This window comes from Pteropus medius, unplaced genomic scaffold, assembly GCF_902729225.1.
Source record: "Pteropus medius unplaced genomic scaffold, Ma_sr-lr_union100, whole genome shotgun sequence".
NCBI classification, from domain to species: Eukaryota; Metazoa; Chordata; class Mammalia; order Chiroptera; family Pteropodidae; genus Pteropus; species Pteropus medius.
Genome location: NW_024347788.1, coordinates 1,423,070 through 1,447,341, shown reverse-complemented (window position 1 = coordinate 1,447,341; position 24,272 = coordinate 1,423,070). Strand labels below are relative to the sequence as shown.

At 36.4% G+C, this 24,272-nt stretch overlaps 1 protein-coding gene across 1 annotated transcript in view; it reads right to left on the bottom strand.

Annotated features, from left to right (window-relative positions):
- DIAPH3 (diaphanous related formin 3) overlaps positions 1–24,272 on the bottom strand; it is a 425,074-nt gene that overhangs the window by 277,239 nt on the left and 123,563 nt on the right. Inside the window, exons 5-9 of the mRNA XM_039877169.1 lie at positions 19,167–19,241; positions 19,014–19,083; positions 14,318–14,454; positions 12,240–12,345; positions 247–357 (exon numbers count right to left, since the gene is read on the bottom strand). Coding sequence (XP_039733103.1) covers positions 247–357; positions 12,240–12,345; positions 14,318–14,454; positions 19,014–19,083; positions 19,167–19,241 — 499 coding nt within the window. The remainder of the gene's footprint in view (positions 1–246; positions 358–12,239; positions 12,346–14,317; positions 14,455–19,013; positions 19,084–19,166; positions 19,242–24,272) is intronic.

Sequence of the window (24,272 nt, the reverse complement as noted above, 5' to 3'; positions counted from 1 at the left end):
AATGCAAAAAAATGTAATGAAAAACATATAAACAATAAGCCAACCACTCAACTTGATTTATAGCACTCAAACACTTAAAGTGTTAAATACTCAAAAACCTTTTCATCTATATTTCAAAAATAGAATTTTATATTCAAGTCATTTTTCTCACAGATAAGTTATTCTTGAACGTAATTTATCCAAATTTCCCCCTACTCAAGTACTCCTCTAATTTAAATATTAATAAGGAGACTGCGGGGCACTTACTGGCAGTATCTCTTTCAATCCACAACGCATAAATTCATTTCTGATGTGAAGCCTGAAGTCCAAATCATCAGGAGATGTAACAAGGGCATTGATGAGCTGCATACATGCCACCTACAATAGATGACACCGCCAGAGTCAGACTTGAATTCCAAAGTTAAAAAAAAAAAAAGAAAAAAAGAAAAACAGAACTGAAACATCAAGGTTTTGTTCTAAGTATTATGAAATATCCTCCTTTACAGGAGAGTCTATTAAAACAAAAATTTTTATGTAAAATATTCCAGTTATAAGTTATATAAGAATTATAGTTTCAGTAAAGTGTTTTTCTTTTTCCATATTTCAGCTATTTAGAGGTTCTTAAGAGGTAGGAGAGGTGGAGAAACAGTCAATTACCTGTGTTTTTTCAGTTCGAGTTCAACAATCCAACTTTCAATCTCTTGATTTTTTTTTTTAGCCCTGCCTGAAATATATCATTCATCATTTAAAATCCACATAATGGAAACAAGAGAGACTGTCTCTAGGGAAGCAAAAGTATGCCGTGCTGTTGTTGATGTTATTTTTCTAAGTCTACATTCTACCAAAGGCTAGCAAGAACGGCCGGCCTACTGATCAATGTTCAACCTCATGCTGTTCCCTAAATTGTCCTTCCTCCTTCCCTTAAGGCAAGGTGTATATGAATTTAAAACGCCGGTTTTGGATTAAGACACCAATAGGAGTCTCAGTCCCTGCTGGTTGAAATATATCGAAATTGTTGCATTTTATACCTAAACGTTAAAATCTAAACAGCATGCCTCTAACTGTCAAACCTTAACACTGTTTAAAGTGAAGATGGAAAATGTTCCAGAAGAGAAGGGAAAGGAAAACATATTTAAAAGAAAAAAAGAAAGAAAAAACTTAAAACAGGGTCAATCTTTCCAGTATACGTTCACTGAGCTGTAACCAATTCGTGTGAAAAAGTCAAGTTCAAAATGCCTTCTTTCCACTTCTTTGCAAGTCATTATCTGGTACCCACGAACTTTTTTTTCAGCAGTACTATGTAATTTTAAAAGATCGCAAAGAACATATACCTAATGTTTCTTCTATACATTCAAAGAAACTAAAACAGTCTTAGTCTCCAGTTTTCTGGAACAGATGAAATTATAGACAACTCAAACAAAGCAGCAGAAATAAGAAACAAAAATTAGCAGCAAATATGACCTAAGTGGAAAGTAGATGTGTAGAAAAACAACAGCATAAAATTGAAGAGAAAGAAGAAAAGTTAATTCAAAATATTTCCAGGAAACATTCTAAAAGGCAATTCTTCATAGAAGGAAAAATAGAAAACTGATTTGTTTCAATTCTATAAAATTCCCTTCCTAATTCTAATGATAATTTGCCATTATTATGACTTATAACCACTTTGATTAATTTATATTGATGCTTATATTGATCCTGTAAAATTATCTATGAATATATATAAGTATACAGCAAAATGTACTGTTTCCTTACAGATAAAAAAATCCTATAATTAAAGTAAAGACCAAAGAGTTCCTTCTACATTTTTAACACATATATTGAGATGTATAGACCTGGTACAATATAATTTCACACTAATATACTATAGAAGCAAAAGTGGGGGGCAATTTGGCATCTATGCCATATAAATCAATTCTAAAGACACTGAAAAAGTCTCAGGAACTATAAAGGTAAACAAGACATGTTAATTTTGCCTGCCCAAATGAAGGTAAACAGGTACAGTGATTAAAAATATACTCTTTACTACAAGAGATACGTTCAGTATATAATGGGGACATGTAGACACTAAATAAAAACAAGGACAGCTTAGCAACGGTACAGACTCTTAAGGAGAGCAGCCTGGTGAGGACCAAAATGCTGTAAGCATAAGAAGTGACGTGGTCAAAGACATGGGCTCTGTTTTGAATTACAAGGAATTCAGATTTCCTGAGTCGTTTGTGACGGTCGGAAGGGAGAAAGCAGGGGAAGAAGTCAACGGAGAGGAGGCTGGACAAGAGACAGGACAGCTAAGACAGAACAGATGAGGCACTTGTGTGCCAAGTCAGAAAATTCAGATTCAACTAGAAATAGTGGAGATCATAAAGGATTTTATGCAAAGTGGCGGCAATAACAAAGGCAATAGATACTAGTTAAGAAGCGATTGCAGAACTAACGTTGATGAGGGATGCGGAGAGCTTGAACACTGGAAATATAGAAGAAAAAGTGATCGGTATAATGCTGGATTGACAAGGAATCAAGGTAGAAGAGTTGAACTTACAGGAGTCCTGTCATCTTTGTTATTCAACTAGAAAGGGGGGTACTAGTAACAGAAATATAAAATGAAAGGAAACAGATTTTAAAGGATAGAATGAAACGCACTTTTAAAATTCCGAGATTAAAATGTACATTAGGAATCATTAACAAAAACCAGTTACTGACTACCTACCCTGTGTCAGCTGGGGATATGAACAGGAACCCAAAGAAAGAATGAGTGAGACCTTCATCAAAAAGAATTAATCCCCATGCTCTGCCTGATGTTCCAAAAACATAGCATATGATATCCATTAATTTACATTATGCCACACTAATTGCTTCAATAGCAGTTCTGGAACTCAGTAAAAAAGAGGAGTTTCTACCGTCCGAGGAGCATCCTAAGTTAACTAAAGATTCTATCTTTGAGCATCGAACTGCAGTTTGTCTTCTCTCCTTTATTAGCTCATCCATTTCACTCCTTCAGAGTCTATTTATGGGTGCCCACTAGGTACCAGACACTGTTCTTGGTGCCAGGGATAGAGCTACAAGAAAAAAAGAAATCACTGTGACAGACAGGAGTCAAGATCTGACTCCAAGGTTCTGGGCCCGGGCAATTCAAAGGATGGAACTGTCGTTTATTAAGATGACAGAGACCATAAGAGAAACAGGCTCGGGAAGAAAGAACAGGAGTTCATTTTAGGCAATGTTAATTCAAATTACCTCTTAGTGAACTTCATTGAAAAGAGTAGAGAAGGAAATTGGATCTAGCAGACTCCAGTTCAGGAAAGAGGTTACCACAGCAATAGCATGTACGACCCATCATCTTACATGGAATCATCTAGGGGGTAGTAGAGAGAGAAAAAAAAGCAGGGGGTGGAGTGGGAGAACTGATAGGGGAATTTCAAGTGTAGGCTTCAATTTGTAGGATGAAGAAATAAGTGAAAAAGCCATCAGTTAGGTAGGGGAAAAAAAAAAGATTTTCCATATTAAGTGGTGTCCTGGAAGTATGGGAGGAAAGTGTCTCAACAGGGAGAGTGATCAACTGAGTTAAATGCTCTAACAGGTCTAATAAGATGACTAATTGAGTACCGCTGCATTTAGCAAACTGATGACTTGACAAGGAGTGTCTACAAAGGGAGACAGTGGCCGTCCCAAGTGGAAAAACACTTGCCTTCTCACACATACCACATGCGACCGTAAACAAACACACACAGTTAAAACTGGCTCTAAATATTCTCCTTGCTCCAAATGCTTCTTTATGTTTTAGAAATACTGTATATTAACCTTTGGTTTAAGCAATTCTATGTAAGACACTTATCTTTAGGTGTTAGATCCTGGACTCGGTTCTAAAAATTTGAAAAGCAGATGCTGTATATAGCTCATTTTTCTACTCTCGTCCCAACTATTAAAAAGAAACCTTACATGAGGAAAGGTATGTTTAACGTAACTTCTAACTGGAAGGGTGTATGTGTCCATCGAGGGTATGGGATGGCTGCGGAAGTCCCCGGGGGCAGCAGCGAACTGAAGATGCACTACGAGGGCTGAGCCCAGCAAAGCCCACACAGCTGACGGGCAGGAAAATGAGCAGCCAAAACGGTGATCACGAATAATGTGACAAACATCAGCAATGCAGTAAACTAGAAGGTAAAGACACACAACGGGACAGTAAAGTAAATAAACTGTACAGAAAAATCTCGGCTATTCAGTCAAAGGAATAGAGCTGGTCAAAGGCAATCTTAAGAACAAGGCACATGATCAAAGAAAATCATTAGACGTAGAAAGAGGTTAACAGCAAGAGGAAAGGAGATGGTATCTAACAAACGGCAAAGCAAGTATTCTTTTAAAAGTCCACCCTTTGGTCAAAATCTCTGCCCTGGATCTAAGTAGAAGTTCTTACAAGTGAAATGATGGCTCTACCACATTAAAAACATCCTCTGCAGAAGCTAAATCCAGATTGTAAACAAGTACCGGTAAAGTACTTAAATAAAAATTCTATCGGAATCTGTGAATACTTATTATCTGGGCCTGAAAGATAACCGCTTAGACTGCCGTTCATCATCCCATCCCCACAGCAGAAATCATCTTTCTTCGACAATCAAATTTCACATTTATCAAGTTAAAATGAGTAAATGATGCTTACAGAGAAATATTTTGCCTCCAGTACAGATAAAGAAAATCTAAAGAATTGTAAATTCACATATATCAATTCAGAATAAAAACTAAACAGACTACATAATGTAGACAAACACAGAAATAGTAAAGTACATCAGCAGATAAAGTTCTATAATCTTATTTATACTTCCAATTAAATGTTCTGTAAATGATAGATACAGTCAGAGAGCAGGTCAGAACTTGGGGCAACTGCATATATATACCATACAGATTCAGAAAAATAAATCGCAGGATTCAAGAGGTTGTAATTTAGATGAACAGGAACATTGAAAAACAAACTTGAATTTTTAAATATTTATTCAGACACTCCCCGTGAGATATCATTAATTTCTTCTATGTGCTCTCATGAATTTTGTTGAAACTGCCAGTATTGCAATTTTCATAGGAAACATTAAGCTAGCTTTAAATTCCTGAGTAGAAGTTTCTTAAGGGCAGGAGTGTATTTCATTCATCTTGACAGTTCTAATATCTAGCATGACCCAGTGTGCAGCAGCCACTGCATAATAAACTACCTGGTTAATTCTAAAACTTGGCATTTACCTTTGAGGTGTGAGTTAAGTTTATCTTTCTGGTGGTCTATTGTAGCATGAGTGAAGAAATGAATCATGTGGACCCAGAAAATTGGCAGGAAATCCTAGACAAAAATGTTAACCACTAGTTTATACTTAGGTGTGTTCCATATGACAATGAGTTCATATTAGAATATTACTTTACTGTTTCTTTAATGTCTATTAGCGTCTATGACATAGTATTTACCAGTCCATTTTAATATGTTTGGTGTTTGATTCATATTAATGTATTAATCTTAATGATGCAAACTTCAATAAAAGTAGTAGTCAAAACAGAGGAATGAAAATAAATGATCTCTGCATCCTTCTGGAATGTCTCAATGATGGCCCTAAAAATTAACTCTGCATCATACTCTGTATTCTTCATTTGGTCCATCATTAAATGTGAGAATAATTTATTTGAAATTGAAAATAACTTTAGTTAATAGTTTTGTGGGGAGAGGGGAGATAACATCAAACAAATAGTAAGTCAAGATATGACTATTCATTACAAGGCCTTTATTTGGTCTCAGACAAAATTAACCTCGGTGCATTTTGAGCATTTAAGGCCTAAGGGAAACAAAAACGAATGAAAAAATAAACTTGGCTAAATCCACAAGGCATTTTAACTTACGATTTGTTTCACTACAACTACCCATGTCATGTTTGATTATTACCCAATAACAAATTTCAGAGTACGGTGGTTATAACTCAATTAAGGATGATTTTCCTACTCTGTTTTTTAATACTCTGATGAACCTAAACTACTTATATAGTATGCGAAAACTCTGAATTTTTTAAATTAAAAAAACACCGGTTCTGGTCATAAGAGGTGTTTGAGAATTTAAGGTAGCACCAGTAACCATGCAGCCGCAGACAACCGTGGAGCTCTCTCTGAACTAAAACATCCTTGGGTCACTCTGGGAAGCCTCCTTGGAGAGAAAACTGATCTCCATGTGCGCCCTTGCAGGCAGTTATCCCTAGGTTGAGAGTCACCCAATTAGAAAAGGTGGCAAGAAATGTGTCCTTGATTTTAGCTGACATGATCAATGACACCACATCAGGCTTGGAAGGCGCTCAGTCAGCATCAACTTACGGGCCAGACTGTTATGGATGAAAGAACTGGGCTAGACCTCACTGCTGAACAAAGGGAAGTCTGCGTGATCACTCAGACACCATTCAGTACCTGAATTATGATCTCTGGCCATGCTGAAACAGCAATGGCAAAAATTAAGAAGAAAGCCTCTTAGTGTTCTAAGGTAAACCCGGATGGGATGTGTTATGGGATTTGTTCAGCTGACTGGATCTGGGAGTCGGAAGGCACGCCTGGTCGGTACTGCAGGTCGGCCCCAATCCGCTGCTTGGAGCCCTGCCGACCAGCAGCCGTAATCAAATACTTTATGAGATGAGTTCAACAGACTCCATCGCAGCCTGTACAAGTCAGAGTAATTGCTGCTCATGGTTAGAGTTCTGTTCCCTAAACTCGTGGTTTCTCTCCTAAAACACCACCCACTGCAACTGGAATAGGGGCTAGTGCGAAGCTGATACTCGAGCTACCGCTACTGCTGTGGTTAATACGGTCCTTTGCCCTAAGCGTCTGTGTCTTCTGACAGCGCCCATAAAACTGCGACAGAAGAACTTGATAGTTTACAAGTGACATAAAAGTGCAGACCGTGCATGTTGATACTCCTTAGCCATGCGTTCAAGGGAACTAGATCAGGAAGAAGCCACAGGACAGGGAAAATGTGGCACGCTGTCACTGTGGGCCTGAGGACACACACACAGAAGGAAAGCCAAACGTCTAGTCGGAAAACTCTAAGATCTCATCCTCTGGTTCCTTTCCTGACAAAAATCTACTGCAATTCAATCAGCCCCGTGACCAAGTGCAAAAGTTCCAACAAACTCTTCAGAACCTAGATAACGCTTCTGATATTCTAGCAAAATATTGGTTCTAACAAGAGAAAAAGAAGACACACATAGAAAGGAAAAGAAAAATAAAGAGGAGGAAAATGGAAATAACAGATAAAATCTAAGTGCAGCAGAAACTAGAGATTGGTTCACCCATACCTACTGCAACGCTTTGCAACTAAAGACCCGGCCAACACGAGGGGACCGTAACACATACGAAGACTGGACCCCGTCTGTCCTTACAGTCCCAGGTATGACCAGAGGAGAGTGTTGGGGGCGGTGCGTCCATTGGAATGTTCCTAGACACGACTGGCGTTTCTTCTGTATTTCTTCTGGCTGTATACTATGCACACATGACTCCTTGGACCTGCTGGAAATTCTGCAAGGTAACTAGTACCCTTTCCTGCTTAAATTACCTAGAGTGCATTGTGTTGCTTAAAACTGGGGAGAAAAAAAAAAAAAAAAAACCCTCGTCTGATACATGTGAGGAAAAAAAATCTACATTTATTATAATCCAATATTTATATTTGTATTTGTACTTTCTTTCCTAAGGATAAGACTCTCTAAGGTCTGAAAATAATTTTGAGTTGTTTCTGGTACTCAGTTTTTCATTTTTTCACTATACTATTTGCAGGGGAGAGGGAGCTGCAGGATGGTGAAAGTATGCTCATCCTATCAGAATCATAGGCAGTCAAAGTATCTTATTATTATTTTTAGACTCAAGAAAACCTAACAATCCTCCTTTAGAAAGAATTTTGTTGTGCTCGCTTCAGCAGCACATATACTAAAAAGTACTTTGTTATAAATACACGTTGCGATAAAATAATGATTTTATTTTACTACCTTCCATTTTCTCCAATTTAAAAGCAAGCAATTGGTTTCTATTTTATTCAGCAACAAACAAGTTTTATTTTTAATTTGGTGATCTGCTAATATCACCCAGACTAATAAATGCAAATCATATAGCTGATAGAGTAAAATGGTCACTTAGAGTAAGAGCTTTATGGGAAAATTGATAACCAGCTAGCTTTAAAAGGTACTTTATTTGTAGAAAATTCAGAAGCACCCAAAGAGGAAAGCATTTTTAGATATTACTAAAGTGCTGCTTGATCATTCTAAACAAAATAGAGCATGATCAGCAGCCCCAGAAAACAGAACCTACTTACTACCCCCTCTCTTTAACTTAAGCTTGCACCTCCCAGCTATTTCACACATTAGGTTTCTTAATAATGAGCAACTTCAAAGAGTAAAAACCCACAACAAAATGGTTGAGTAGGGGAAGTGAGAATTAACAATTCTTTCCAATGTCTATTCTCGATCGAGAACATGCAAATTTAACCTGAACTTACCAGAAAAAATGAGAAAGAAACGAATTTAAGTGATGCTACACTGACCTTCCACTACGCAATAAAAATTAAACTTTAAGAACAATATCAAGAAATTTATTTTAGTATTTACAGGGTTTCAAAAAATAACACTACTAACCGTGAAAGAAAATAATTACTTACAACAAAGGCAATTAGTTTCATTAGAGCAAAGAAGTCCAGTCACACTTATCTTGGTAAAAATATCTTAAGAACTAAATCAAATACATCACTTCTACAACTATTAAAGGAAGGTGTTGCTGCTAGTCCCTTCCTCTCTACCTGTATCTCCTTACACTAAATATAATGAATAAGCAGTCATTAAAAAAGCAATCGTCTCCACGCATGTCCATAGCTACATTTTTCATAATAGCTAAAAAGTAGAAGCAACCCAAATGTCCACCCAAGTGACAGATGATAAACAAAATGTAGTACACATCCATACGACGAAATATTTGGCAATAAAAAAATGTTCTGATACATTTATAAACATGAATGAACCTTGAAAGTATTATGCTAAGTGAATAAAGCCAGTTACAAAGAACTATAAGTTGTATAATTTCATTTATATCATACATCTGGAATATGAAAATCTACAGAGATAGAAAGTACATTAACGATTGCCTAGAGATGAGGGAATAGGGGTATTATGGGGTGACAAGTAAGGGATAAGGAGTTTCTTTTCAGGGATGATGAAAATGTTCTAAAATTATGATGTAAGTTGCACAACTCTGCGAATTTATAAAAACACTGAACTGTACACTTCAAAGTGAATAAATTATATAATGTGAATTTTATCTGAATAAAGCTATTAAAAAAAATCACTTCAAAACTATATCAAGTCATTAGACATAGATTTTTAATTTCTTCAAGACAATGTCTTCTATAATAGCAACCTTAATTCCAAATTTTTAATTGATAGTTCTATTTCAGAGAATTTTATAGGCACTTACTAAATATAACTGTATCCTAACTATAGAAATCTTTTTTCCATAACATAGCATGTTCGGTAAAATCAGAGTAACTACACATAATAAAAGTGACTAAATTTGTCCAAGATTTTTTGATTCATGTTGTTTACCTTCAAGTTCATAGAGTAATCAATTAAAATTTTAAAGACCAGATAGATTTACCTTAAGGTCCAGTACCAAAACAAACTTAATATTCCAAATAACCAAGAATTACAAGGTTGCAATCGCCAAAACTTTCCAATTAATGAGTCAAACATGTTGTTTACCGAGACAAACGTTGGCTACATTCTTAACAAGCTGTTCTTTATCCCTTCCCTGCAGTGTTTAAACTTCAAGTGATGTAATATTGTTGTAAACAACATTGGGACTCCAGTTTCACCAAGAAAAAATTTTAACTATTTTTTCTGAAATAATTATAGATTCATAAGAAGTTACCACACACACACACAAAAAAATGTACAGGCACATTCTAATTACACCACACAGTTCCACCCGCGATAGCATCTTGCATAATTATAGTACGAAACTCGAACTGGGAAAATGCAATTGGTACAATCCACACTGTATAGCCTGTATAGAGTGTACCAGCTTTACACTCATATGTGTGTGCATATGCAGTTCTGTGCAACTTCATCACGTGTCAGATAGGTATAACCATCACCACTGTCTAGATATCAGAACGGTTTCCATCACACAAGACCCCCTCCTGTTTGTGTATGGCCAAAATCAACATCTTCACAGACCCCATCCCAAACCTTCAGCAAGTGTGAAACTGTTCTCCATCTCTATAACCTGGTTACTTGAAGAACAGTATATAAATGGAATCCTACAGTGTGTAACCTTGTAGAATTGACATTTTTAAATCAGGATAATTCTCTGGTGATTTGTGCAAGTTGTTACATGTATCGATGATTCGTTGCTGTTTGCTGCTGAGTAGTATTCTTGGGGACAGATGTACCACAGTTTAACCATAGTATTCTTGGGGACAGATGTACCACAGTTTAACCATTCACCTGTTGAAGGACATCTGGGGTTTCCCGTATGACAAATAAAGCTGCAATAAAAATGCGTGTACGGGTTTTTACATGAACATAAATTTTCATTAATCTGGGATAAGTGCTCAAGAGTGTAATTGCTGGGTTGTATAGTTAAATACCAAATGTTCCTGAAAAAAATAAAGGTCACATTCAATCTCCACTTTCCGCTAACTTCTCAATTTAACGAAATTACTTTTCGAAGCTAGCTTTTACTCAGCACTTCTGCTAAAGGACCAAGCACCATCCTAAGCATTTGGAATACATTATCCTATGTAATCCCTGCATCAGCGATGATCTGGGTACGGATATTATCTCCATCTTCTAATTTAGAAAACTGAGCTCTAAAAGAGGCTTGGGAGGCGACCCAGAGTTACACAGCAAGGATGAGAAGATCTGGGACGCAAATTCAAGCCTGCGTGACTCAGAAGTCTGTCCCTTTCATCACAAGACACTACAACTCCCAGTCCTATAAGATGTACGGGATTAGATTTTAAAAAGTATTCATTAGTACAAAAATGCTTTTATTTAGGGAATAAAGTTTACACATGACTATTACGTTTTATATATGGGATTTTAAGAATTGATCTCTAATATGCTGCACAAAAAAACAAAATAATATACTGATATTTGTACACATATTGTACATGTAAAAAGTAACATGAATACTGGAGGATAATTCACATAAAGTAATCGCTCGGCTTTTCTCTACAATGTTTCTTTAAGGTTTACTCCTCATTCATTAGCAGCAAATAAAGGAAGATAATGCATAAATAGGGAATTTGGGGACAGATGAAAAAGAAGAAGAAGGGAAAAGAGGGTGATGATGTATGAATTAAAAGACACTAGCGCACCAAGCAAGTGCAGGAACACGTCTGCGTCAGAGGCGGGTGACACGTCCCAGACCCTCACTCTGGGCCCTCTGCCAAGCCCGGAGGAGTAAAGAGTGGCTTTTTTCCGGAGACCCCCGTACCTGGACCACGCACTGGGGACCACATACTGATCTTCAAGCCTGCCCGCTGCCCAGAGACACAAATCACAACAACAGGGCTCCTCGCCAGCCTCTTGCAAACACCATCAGAAATGTCATAATAAATGTATTAATTTGACAGTCCCTAACATTTTCTAATTTATTGTCAGAAAAAAATTTTATCAGTGCTTCTTCTTTAAATATACTTAGGTTTGATTAGCAATGATTGTAACAATAATTACAGGCATAAAAACTCTTTTGTCTGGTTTTTTTTTTTTTAAGTTAAATGAATATTAGTTATATAGTTTCCATACTACAATGTTAAGTCTACATGTGACTTTTTGGGAACACTTAAATATTTTTGAAAACCTCTCTAAGTGTACCTTGGACCTCATTATTACTCATGTAAACTCTCAACTTTTCAGATATAAAAACTAATACAATGAGAAGCCATAATTTACTTACTTGCCAAAATTTCTTCAAAATTATAGTACTCAGTTTATGAGACTAACATAGAATAAACAATTCATGGGACCATAATCATATTTTTTTTTTTTTACAGAGAAATCTAGTAAGCCAACTCCTAGGAAAGTAATCTATGGAAATAACCACAGGTATGCACCAAGTTGCATCTATACGATCAATTACAATACAATGTATATTAGAATCTATACATTAAAAATGCTAAAATAAATGGATATAGGGTTTCACACTATAGTCTTAAATATAAACCTGGCAGAAAACAGTCACAAAACAATACGCGTGACGTAAACGAAACCTACCTGCAGTTGCACTGAATTGTGCCGAAGACCTTCCACAACAGAAGAAAATCTGTCAATCTTTCTTTCTTCTCCAGCTGATGTTAAAGCTTCTAAAACTTCTTCAATGCTATCGGAAAATTTGAAAGCGTTAATTAAACTGCAAACAGCAAAGAACCCAAATGCCATAATACAACTGATCGATCTATTAAACTCCAGAACTACTGCTCCTAAGCAACCAACAACCTTTTAAAAGTAGCTCGCTGAGTACAAAGCATGTATCCAGCGCTGTTCTAAGCGTGTTACACGCTTGGATTTATTTATTCCTCATAATTACCCTATAATGATGTCTATTTATCAAGCATTTATATAGTGCTTACCACACTTTGGGGACTATTTGAACCAGTTTACAAATAGTAACCCATCTTAATGTGTATGAGTCTCTGAGGTAGGTCCTGTTATCATCCTATTTTAGAGATTAGGCAGCTGAGATAGAGAAAGGTTAAGCAACTTGTCCGAGGTCTCACAGCTACTCAATGGCAGAGCAAGGACCCAAAAGCAGAGAGTCTGAGGAACGAGCACCGCATAAATGCTCTTACCCACTGTGCTCTACTTCCTCTTGAATCTAAGTTAGTGAAGCTCTGGTAGCCAAAAACATAGAGCGGTAAGAAATCTGAGTCAAATATTAAAAATAATAGTTACATAAGAGTTACACTCGCTCCTCCTTAAAAAAAAGAATTGTTGTGTGAACAGGATGGGGCGCACTAGTGAAGCTCACGTGAGTTTGTGGACGCAGACATGTAGGCCAAGTGAGTGATGTAGTTGTTTACATCACTTTGAGGCCTCTTCTGAAATCAAGAAATAACAAAAATAATATGAAACTACGGGAAGAAGAGAAAAAAGAAAAAGGATAAAGAAAGAAAGGGGAAAGGGGAGAAAGACGACGAGGGGAAAGGATGAGCAGAGAGAAGGAGAAAGGCATAGAGAAGGGGAAAGGAAGTAGGGGAGGATGCAGCAGGAGGGGAGGAGACGGGGAGCACAGAAAGTGCTCACGTGTCCACACTGAGTCCACTCTCCGGTTTCTACGCCAAGGTGAACGTGCCCTCTGTAAAATGCTAAGCGCTGAAGCTTTGTGCCCGGCTTCGCGTGCTAGGATTGCGGCCACACGGCTGTGTCCGTAGCTACACACATAGCTGTATGGGGCCAGAGGGCCAGGCCTGAGGGGTGCCTGATGACTTGCCAACTGGATCCCACCTGAGCAGCTCAACAGTCACCAGCCCCAGGAGGATCACAAGGACAATGTTCAAATGGGCGCAGGAGGTTCTGCTCCTAGGGCTCTGCCTACCCTTATGTGAGAAAGCTATTACTGTTTGTTCTTTTGGTTGTTCGGTTTTTATATCTTTAGACTTTTTAAAATATAATTTTAAAAATATAATATAAATATAAATAAATAGAAACATAAATTAAAATGCATATAAATAATTTTGAAATGCTTTCTTGTAATAAGAACCCCAATCTTCTTTAAAAAAAAAAAAAAGGCTTTTCTATGTAATTATCTTTTAATACGTAATAGTGCCCTAACAAACGTGAATAACGTCTTTGAAGTTTAAAGCTCTAGTACCTATTCTATGGTCAAGGACTATGTACACTGACCAGTAAAGTACTGTTCCGTATGTCATGTTGTAAATCGGCCTTACAAATAGTATGATGTTTGCTTTTACAAGGGAAGATACATGACCTACAGTTTGAATTAATTCTATCTAGAAAAAAATAATCACATAAGAAACAGAACCCATTTGTATATTTTTTCACAGTCTTAATTTAGAATTTTTATTTAGGTTTGAGTTCTGAACTGTTTAAAATAAATGACAAAAAAGTCAGTTTTTCACAGAAACATATTAGCCCAACACTACTGCATCGATTAAGAGAAATAATCATTACTCAAGCATTTCTGTGCAGCCAATATGAATCTAAAGCAGTTGCTTAAGTATACTTCATTTACTTATATTCTAGTCTAAAACAGAATTGATAACGAAAACATTAAATGAATTAAATCGTATTAAATCATTATGCAATTAGAGAAATAAGTTGAGAAGACTCACGTGCTCTCCTCCCCCACAATGCACACTGCAGAGAGGAGTTTAAGCACATCTGTCATCATTCCAGGGTGCTCGGGATCGATGGCTAAGGCTAATAAAGAAAGACTCCTCTCTTCACTCATAATTCTTTCCAGGCCATACTATAACATTTGGGAAATAAGACGTTAAATGTTAGTTTTAAAAAAAAAAAAAAATAGTGTCCTGAAGGAAATACCGCTATTAGAAAACGTTTAGAGGATATATTTTTATACCTAGTAAAGCCAGGGAGTATAAAGAATGTATAACATTCTAAAAAAAAGATTCATAGAAATATACACTTTACATTGAGAACTATGAGAATCAACCAGATACAGATAACCTCTCAAAGGTGATTTTATAACAATATTGGCTGATAATTATTAACATAGAGAAGTGGCCAAGTGGAGAAAGAGAAGCAGTGAGAAATACTGAGATTTCCCAACAGAAACACACAAAATGAACAGTCAGATGTTGAAACAGACACTGAGGCCATAAGGCTCTCTCCTGAGAAGGAAGGCTGCTAAGAGATATACCACCACCAATAAATGCACAGATCATGACTGTCCCAGAGAAATACACTGCGAACTACATGTGCAGTGTTAATATGCAATTTTCGAGCAAAAAGTAAAACTGATTTTCATGGAATTATTCCAATATATCCAAAATATTATCATTGCAACATAGAATCAAAATAAAATATTCATTGATAGATGAGATAGTGTACTTTTTTCTTCCTAAGTATTCAAAATCCAGTGTGTATTTTACACTTATGGCACATCTCAATTCAGACTCGCCCCATTTCACACGCTCAATAGCACATGTGAATATAGCAACTACATTATACAATTAGGCCTCAACAGTAACACTGAGTTCATAATATGGGCAAGAGCTGATGGATGATTTGGGCACATACCACACAGAAACTGACAGAAGGAGCATATGTATTCTGATTAGAATATTTTACCATCAAAAGGACAGTGCAGTTGTAAACACATCATATAAATGGGATGATCTAGGATAAGGACAAAGGTTATTTGCTACTTTGAGGATGTCACATCCAATCAGAAGATAAGGAGTGACGTTAATAATTCGGTGTTTTGATTTAAGGATGTATACATCTCTTAAGGCCTGCTTACACTCTGGAAGTAAAACCTAATGGAGAATAAAGAGAAGCAATAAAACAACACTATTTATCTACCATGCATCCCAGAGGATCCTTCTAAAGAAGAATGAGAAATTGGTTGATTACAGCTACTACTAAACACTAAAAATGGCCTAATCTCAATTACAGACCTATGAACTATGGCTTATACTCAAAATCAGCCCTAGAAACAGATATCAAAGTTGAATCTATAAGAAGTTTAGACCCAAACGCTTTCATTTCAGTGTTATGAAGTTTTCTTTATAACTTTCCTATTGCAAATGGCATTTATGTAAAGAAGCCTTCACATTGCGCTGCAATATTACGCTTGCTTTAGACCACTATCTAGGGAACTCAGGTACAGAGGAGAATGGACAAGCAGAAGGGTCAAGGGCCCCATGATATCATTTGAGGAAAGACTTCTCTGTCTTGTCAGTGATAAGGAAAAATTTAGAGACGGCGAAACCGGCCAGGAACTGCTCACTTCTGTGATGCTCTAGGCTATTTCAAATCAGCAAACACTGCAAAAGTAGGCATGGGGCCAGAGACTGCAATATGCCTTGATAACCGTTCCAGGGAATTGTCAGAGGTGCATAAAGTACCACTTAGATCCAATTCAAAAAGTCAGTCGGTCAAGGATTACCAAGTACCAGAAGACTGGCTCTGTCCCATAAACCTGAGGACTGAGAAAAGCTTGCCTCCAGCATTTCCCCCTCATTTCCCACCCACCTGGCTCTCCTCGGCAAGTGCCTGCCCTTCTGGAGTCAGAATCCTGTGGCTCCCCCTGCCACTCTGGGCAACTCAGACTGATTTCCTCCAGTGACACTACTACCTTCTCTGTCAAGGCCTCCAGCCCTAAACCATCACGTGTGATAGGTGGATCAGGAGCATTCTCTGAGCATGGTTCTAACCGTTATCCTGTGACCCCCACAAACCTTCAGCATAGGCAATATTCTCCAATTTTGCTAATGGAAAATCATGTAGTGCTCATTTTAAGTCTGCAGTGGGGCCAGATTGCCACTATTCAGGATCTAGAACTAAAGAGATACAGTCTACTTGTGTAAAATTAGTCTCATTCGATTATTTAAAACACAGCAAAGCAAAGCAAAGCAAAAACTGTTGACTCTGTGAGAGAAACAGTCAACTTACCAGTGCTGGCAAGTAAAGTGCATTAAATGAAGGCTTTTATAAGAGTAGAGAAGTGGTGACAATTTTTGGAAGGTCTAAGGATGTCCCTCTATTGAATGTCAAAGACCCACTCTGGATTCTGTGAAAAGTCACGTGTTCTAAAATGAGAGCCAATGCCAGGTTCCATCTGCATTCTGCATGAGGCCTATTATTACCTAATAAATGGAATTTCAGGCCACTGAAGATGTGCTAGGCAGGGGAAGGTGGATACTGTGAATCCCTGTGTAGGATGCCCAGCCCTACGTGAATACTGGTGCTGAACAAATCCCTCCATGAGCTAATCCCAGTAGCAGAGATACATGGGGCGAGGGGCTGGCTTCAGGAACAAAGCCTCTGCATGGGGGGTGTACATCTCGAAGCCACACACACATAGTTGACTGACCCAATCAAGCCCCTCTTCTAATTACCTTTTAATTTAAATAAATGAACTTTTCATCCTGACTTTTATTTTCTTCCTAATAAATATTCGCAATATTCTTCCATTTTAAAAACATTAGTCCAACTTAGTGTTAAATTTACTTCTATATGGTAACCAATTTGCTCATCATTTGTATAAATAATTTCTAGTACAAAATAAGGTACCACACTTTTCTCTTAAAACCTATAATGTTCATCATTCATCGATCTCTTGTAAAGACTGCACAGTGAGGTATAGAAAAAAAATCATCAACCAGTCTTGGGGAAAAAGTAAGGTTACCAAAAATTTCAGGAAGCATAATACTAACTCCAAGTATCAATAATTTAACTTTTCATACTTATTAGCACAGGTGATAATAAACGCAAATAACAATATATTTCAGATGCACATATAACTATAAGCAACATGTTATTATGAGACAATAAGTTACATTACATTAATTAGACTATAAATACAAAGTTTACTCCCCCTTCAATTCAGTCTCAAACCAAATAGGAACAGTATCTTCTACACACCATCTCATTTTAACCATGATATTCTTTTCAAATTTAAATGATGATCCACATGTTCCTTTGGTTTGAAAAATGTTTCTGGGTTTTCACCATTCAAACTTCCATCACTAGTGAAACTTTCAATGTCTATATTGTCACTTTAAAAGAAGCCTCCTAAGCAGTACTATGTACTCACAGTGTGGAAAGATCTCTCTCCATCAGCAGTTTGATTCCTTTATTTGGTTATTCTTAAAATATATTCTATAAAAGGCTACTTAACACCTAAAACTTCCTCCTCACAGAACACTAAAAGGACTTGTGATTTCTACATCAAATATTTTCCTTGAAAATCTTATCTAATTTGAGGAGGGAATGGGGGAGAAAAATATTTCATTGTTTCAAAATAGAAAGTTTAGCTCCAGAAAATGCTAAAAAAATAATAATAATAATAATAATAATTCATTAAGACAAAAATAATTAGAAAACATCAATATTTGTTACATTTAGTAAAAAATGTATATGTATGATGTTAATAATTTAAGTACTAGTACTTAAGTGTGTAGTCTTTTAAAGGTTTATTCTAAAACTAAAGATAAGGCAAATTTTAAAAAAATTAATCAGAAATATGCAGAGTTACTATAAAACACAAATCATCACACCGCCATAGGTAAAATTTCCTCACCTGCTGTCAGTAACAGCAACGAAAACACCTGTCATTACTCACACATCATGAGGTAGATGTGTTTAGATGTTGGAGCTAAAGATATGGCAGGGGATAGAGTAATTTTTTGCAATTAACAGCATAAAAAAAAAATCAGATGAATCTAACTTCAGTAAAGAGCTTAAACGTTTCTTCTAATGTATCCTCTTTAAATATGCAAACTCAGCAGATCTGCCATATTACATTGGGTCTGAATCGTACTTGTATTAAGCATCACCGCTTCATTTCTGGGACCTGTTATATCGGTATTCATTAATTTCATTACAGATTTAAATGCCTAGACTATAAAAATGAAGTGTTTCCAACTTGATTCTTTGGTAATAAATACTACTGCATCCCGCATTTAATAATCACATATGATTTCGAAGCTGATTTGTGCTATAGTTTTGAAAATTAAAAGAGCAGGGGAGAGAAGAGGAGGAGAGAACAAAAAGCAAGGTGGAAAGAAAGGAGAGAGACAGGAGGGAGGAAGGGAAAGGGGGCGAGAGAATTAATCTGAAGCACCAGAAGGTCAATACATCCCCAAGTTTCTCTGCTGAGAGACAATGGTTTTTAAACAAAACTAGAAATCAATACAATTCGGTATTTTTTTCCATTATGTACTAAACAGTATATCAAAGCAATACATCACTTTAGTGCAAATCCTTTATGACACAACTCTAATTCTTAGGAATTGTATAAAAACTGAAGAACAAATACGATATGATCACCCACGTACATACCTGTGTATTCATCAAGGCCTTTAGACACTGTATGACTTTGTGCTGATTCTTCTTTACCATCTTTTCTTGTCTGCATTGGCATAAAGATATCAGTGTTAGAATTACAATGGGACATGCGAATGTAGCTTAATTGAAATAACGAGCAATACTTACATTTTGCTAGTAACCAGTTTTTCCAAAATGTCCAGTAATAATCCGAGCCCCTCATGTCCGAAGCTTTCCACCCAACTGAAAAACAGGGAAAAAAGGTAATTATACATTACGTCAGTATTCTAAGTTTGAAAAATCACAGTACCATCACAAATATGTTACAGTTGTTCTATTCTAATCATAAAGACAATCTAAGAATGATATCTTGTACAAAATCATTCATGTTCATAGTCTTGGTTGTGACAGAAAGAACAAAAATGTGATAAGCCAGTGGTGTGCTGAACCTGACTTGCACTTGGCTTGTGAGAGCTGAGCATGCCCATCTCTTCCATACTCCACATCCAGTGACATCATGTTAGTAACTAAAACTCTGCCATGTTGGAATTATTTACACTACAGAAATCAGCAAAGGCTGCCAATCAAAGCAGCTCCCCCAACCCAGAGAGATGCATATTAAACATTTACCTGTACACCACTGGATAACTCTCACTTTGGACTGTTCTAAAGGGCAGAAACTGAGCAAGTTAAGATTTTCAAAAGGGAAGAATCAGAACTACATAAAGAAAAAGATTACTGAAAAAATTATCAAAATAGTAAAAAGGGATGTTTTGGGGAGAATTTCTCAAACCTCTAAAATGCATCCTTATGAGTGTTAAGAATTTCCTGTTTCAAAGTTCAATTAAAAAAAAAATCTTCGTTATTTTTTAAATGAGTATTTTCATCTCGAATAAACAGCCTCTATTCCATAAACTCATAAATATAACCACAGCACTGCATGTAGTTAGGACATTGCTGCCAATAGACAGCAGCTCATCCTGATTATAGAAAAACCACCTTCATAGAAATTACTGTATTTTTTTCAGTGATCATTTGGAAAGCCTAAGCCAATAAATAAAATAATGGTAACAATCTGTCAAAAAAAGTGGAGGAAAGGAAAAGTATATGTGTGTGTATATTTCCTTGTATATAAATTTTTATGTATGATTTTATTTGTGAGTGTAGCCTTTGAAAAATGGAATGTTAAAAACAAAATTTACCCAATAATCAAAAGTGTTACATTATAAAGAATAAAAACAAATCAGATAGCAGGATCTAATACCATTTTCTTACTTAAGATATAACATTTCCCATGAAAATAAGGGTAAAAACCAAATACAATACTTTATATGAAAAATAAAAAGATTGTTTAAAAATCCATCTTCATGTTCACACTTGCGTGAACACAGCTTAATCATCTATCAATACTCAATATTTCTGATTTTAACACCCCTCCACACACACACAAAGCAATTTATCATTTAGATTTGCAGACCCATGTCAGACTATTTTACTCACCTCCTCTCTATGAAAACCATGGAATAACTAATTCGAGAATGCACTTAAACAGTAAAGATACACCCTATGAAAAGGACTGAAGATCACTATTATAGTGAAGATAAGAAAAAAGTTAAATAAAAGTTGGTGTTTCAAACCAGAATGCTACTTCAAAAGTGAAGAGTTTACTCTGTACTATCAGCAACAGACAGATTACCTGTAGGCATTTCAATTCTTGCTTTCATGTTTCATGAAAACACCTACAGCATCCTACTTAACTCTTTGCTTTGTTGACTCCTGTTCTGTATTTATTATTTCACATGCAGCAGGGAGGCTTGAAATCAAACACGTAAGGAGTAATTTGAGCATTTTATTTGGGCTGGCGCTGAGATGTGTGCACAGACTGTTCATCAGGCCCTCCTGTGTTAGTACCTTACAGTGGGACTTCAATACTTTGTTTGAAGTCAATTTCCAACAATCTCCGTATTCAAAAGTATACTCATAATGATATTCTAAAGCTAATATGAATGATTTAGGATGATTCAAATTGTTATCACCTTCAATCATTGTGGATTATAATGTTACTATTCTTAAAACCGCCTTATACCAAAAAAAAAAAAAACCTAATTTAAAATTGTGTTAATATAACAAAAAGATTTTGTTGTATTTATAATGCTTATCTGGAAGGCCACTATAAGCATTCAGGGAGCATATCGATTCAGGTAAATCAAGTTAAGTCTTCTGGTCTGAGTAATTAATAAAAGAAAATAGCTATCTTTAAAATTTATCACCACTAATATAAATAGAATACTGAGACTATGGAAGTTCTCAAATCAAACCTTTAGGTAACTGGACCCCCTAGATAACTCTCTTCTACATTGCAGAATGTGAATCATTAAAGGCAAATTTACGCTATTCATATATATTACATAAAACTAATTCTCTACAAAACAAACTAAGGTGAATGTCAAGAGGCATCATGTCCAATTACTTTATATTACAATCTTTTCACTCAAGGTGGAATTAATTTATCAACAACAATAAAATCAGAGAGGTTGGCAACGACAGCCTTATCAAAGGCAGGTTACATTTTACATTTCAAAACACGTCAAAAACATGAAAAGTGGGACAGGGTGTAGAGAGAAGAAACTAAGATGCTTGATAACAAAAGAAACACTATAATATATAAACATAAGGAAGCCAATGAAAGTACTTATCGAAAAAGTAATATTAAAACAAATTAAACAGGCAGAAAAAGTCTCCCTATTTTCTTAAAAGTTTGCAAGGCTAACATATTGTTATATTAACAAGTCGTTCGCCAACGAACCCATTCTCTCAAAACCTTCCCCCCCACCCCCACTATTTTCAGCAGTATTGTTTTTAAGGATAGGGGCAAATATCACTTCCTATCTCTTCCGGAAAAGATGTTCAAGATAAAAATGGATATTGAATAGGTAGGTCTGCAGTCCTGACAGAGGTGTATTGAAATCCATAGCTTTCTACAAAAGTAAAAAATTTCTCATCATCAGTGTAAGAAATAACCTGGAAAAAAAAATACCAACTGATCTCTAAATGATCAATCTTCAGGAAACAAAATCTGTACTATTTATTCTGTGTCTGTCAGCACAATACCATCAGGCATTATGTGGTTTAACTATAAACTGCATTCATGGATGAATAAGCACTGTGAAAATGTTTTTCTTCATGAATAGAAATGAAACAGATTAGCATGGCATTTATTTGGGGGGGAAATCCTTTAAAACAGCAAAAAGTAATGTGCTAAGTACTAATTTAACACAAAATCTACCTCTCAAAATGCTATAACAGGAAATATCAAACTCTTCTCTCTTAATTGCTTCAAGAGTAACTTCTAAGTATATTACCATTTACCACTTCCTAGAAAGGGTCTCAACGTAGGAGAAAAGAAGAGATGAAGAGGTAAAAAAAAAAACAAGAGGAAGAGTAGGTCTCTAAGATTAAATGTTCAAATCACCTTTAAATGTTTAAAGTAGCTTAGGCCTTGAAATTCAGTTTTTGCTTCCAGAAAATGAAATCAAGTGTGCAAAATGATTTCCAACATATTGTTGGCTTTATGAAGCAAATACAGTCACCTCATTGAGCAGAAGAAACAATAGTCAGGTCTTAGACTTACTTCCTGGACAAAGGAAGAAAAAAGCACCGTCAACGTAGGTTTCCCACAGACTAAAGTTAAAGTTATTAGCTCTCTTCCCAAATGTGCCCTAAGGGAAAGAAATGCATCATGGACAGTCAGAGCTGGAACAAACCTACCAGATCTTAAGGGCAGTCTTACCTGACGCATACACCTGGAGAATAGGGACAATTTCTTATTTATCCTTAAATCTCCAGCACCTGGGACAAACTACACTGAATAAATGGTTTTAAAATGAAATTGGTAGTCCTCCCAATTTCATATATAAAGAAAGGAACATGCAGAGAGAAATTAAGATCACTCGGAGATAGCATCTGAGTCTGCTGATGCCCTGGCTCATGCCCTTCTTTTATATACTTAGAAAAGGCACAAATGGATGACGCGTTCTATGCAGCATCACGGAAGCTGCCTTAACTTCCATGTCAGGAACATCTATTCCGATTTGAGAACCAGTACTTATCTATGCTGAACCAAGGATAATAAATCCGGAGACTGTCCTAATTTGGGACGAGTCCATGATGGCTGCTGAAGGGTGATGTTTCATTACTACTAAAATCAAGTGCTTTTAACAAAGTCAGCCTTTAATGAGGGCTTGCTGTGTGCTGGACACTGTACAAGGTGTGAGGAATACAAAACTGAATTAAACATGTTCTCTGCCCCTTGAAAGGATCACAGACTAGTGGTTGAAACAAATATTGAGGAGAATTGTTTCCATAATGTAATAAGTGCTATAATCATGTTGCTAATGAAACAGAAGACACAGCATCTACCTCTTGGGAGCCAAAGCAGCTGATGTCTGACTCAAGTCTTGAAGGATAAGTCACAGAAAGGAAGAGAGGTTTCTATGCAGGAAGGAACACGTGCAAAGACATTAAATGTGAAGAACGAGGCCTGGCCTGAGCACCACGAGTGGCCATATCAGACATAAAACCAAACAGGTAGAAAGGAGCTTCATTTTGAAATCAACGATATATAGTACCATGGGCAGTGGGAAGCCATCAAAGGATCAGACAAGTGTGGTTAGAAGAGTCATCCCACCTCTGCCCCCCTAAAGATGGCCATGTTCCAACACCACAACCTATGAATATATTACCTTACATAGCAAAGAGATTAAAAGGGGAATTAAGTTTGAAGATAGAATTAAGGTTGCTATTCAGATAATTTAGAAATAGGGAGATTACCCTAGATTGTCCAATTTAATTACATGATTCTTAAAAAATGAGATCCTTTCCCAGCTGGGTAAGAGACATGAGATGGAGAAATAAGAGGGATTCAAAGCATGAGAGGGCCTCAACCTATTTTTACAACCTTTAAAGATGAAGAAGGACATGAGCTAAGGAATGTGGGTGGACACTAAAAGCTGAGCTAGCCCTAAATTGATAGCTAGCAAGGAAAGAGGAACGTCAGACTCACAACTGCAAGGAATTGAATTCTGCCAGCAACTCAAATGACCAAGCAAATAGAGGTGAGTCTCCTCGTTCATGAGCTTGGGATGCCTCTCCATTTATTAAGACCTTCTTTGATTTCCTTCATTATTATTTTGTAGTTTTGAGCACAAAAGTCCTATAAATAATTAGTTAGATTTACACCAGAGTATTTTTTGAGTAGTAAATGGTGCTGTTTTC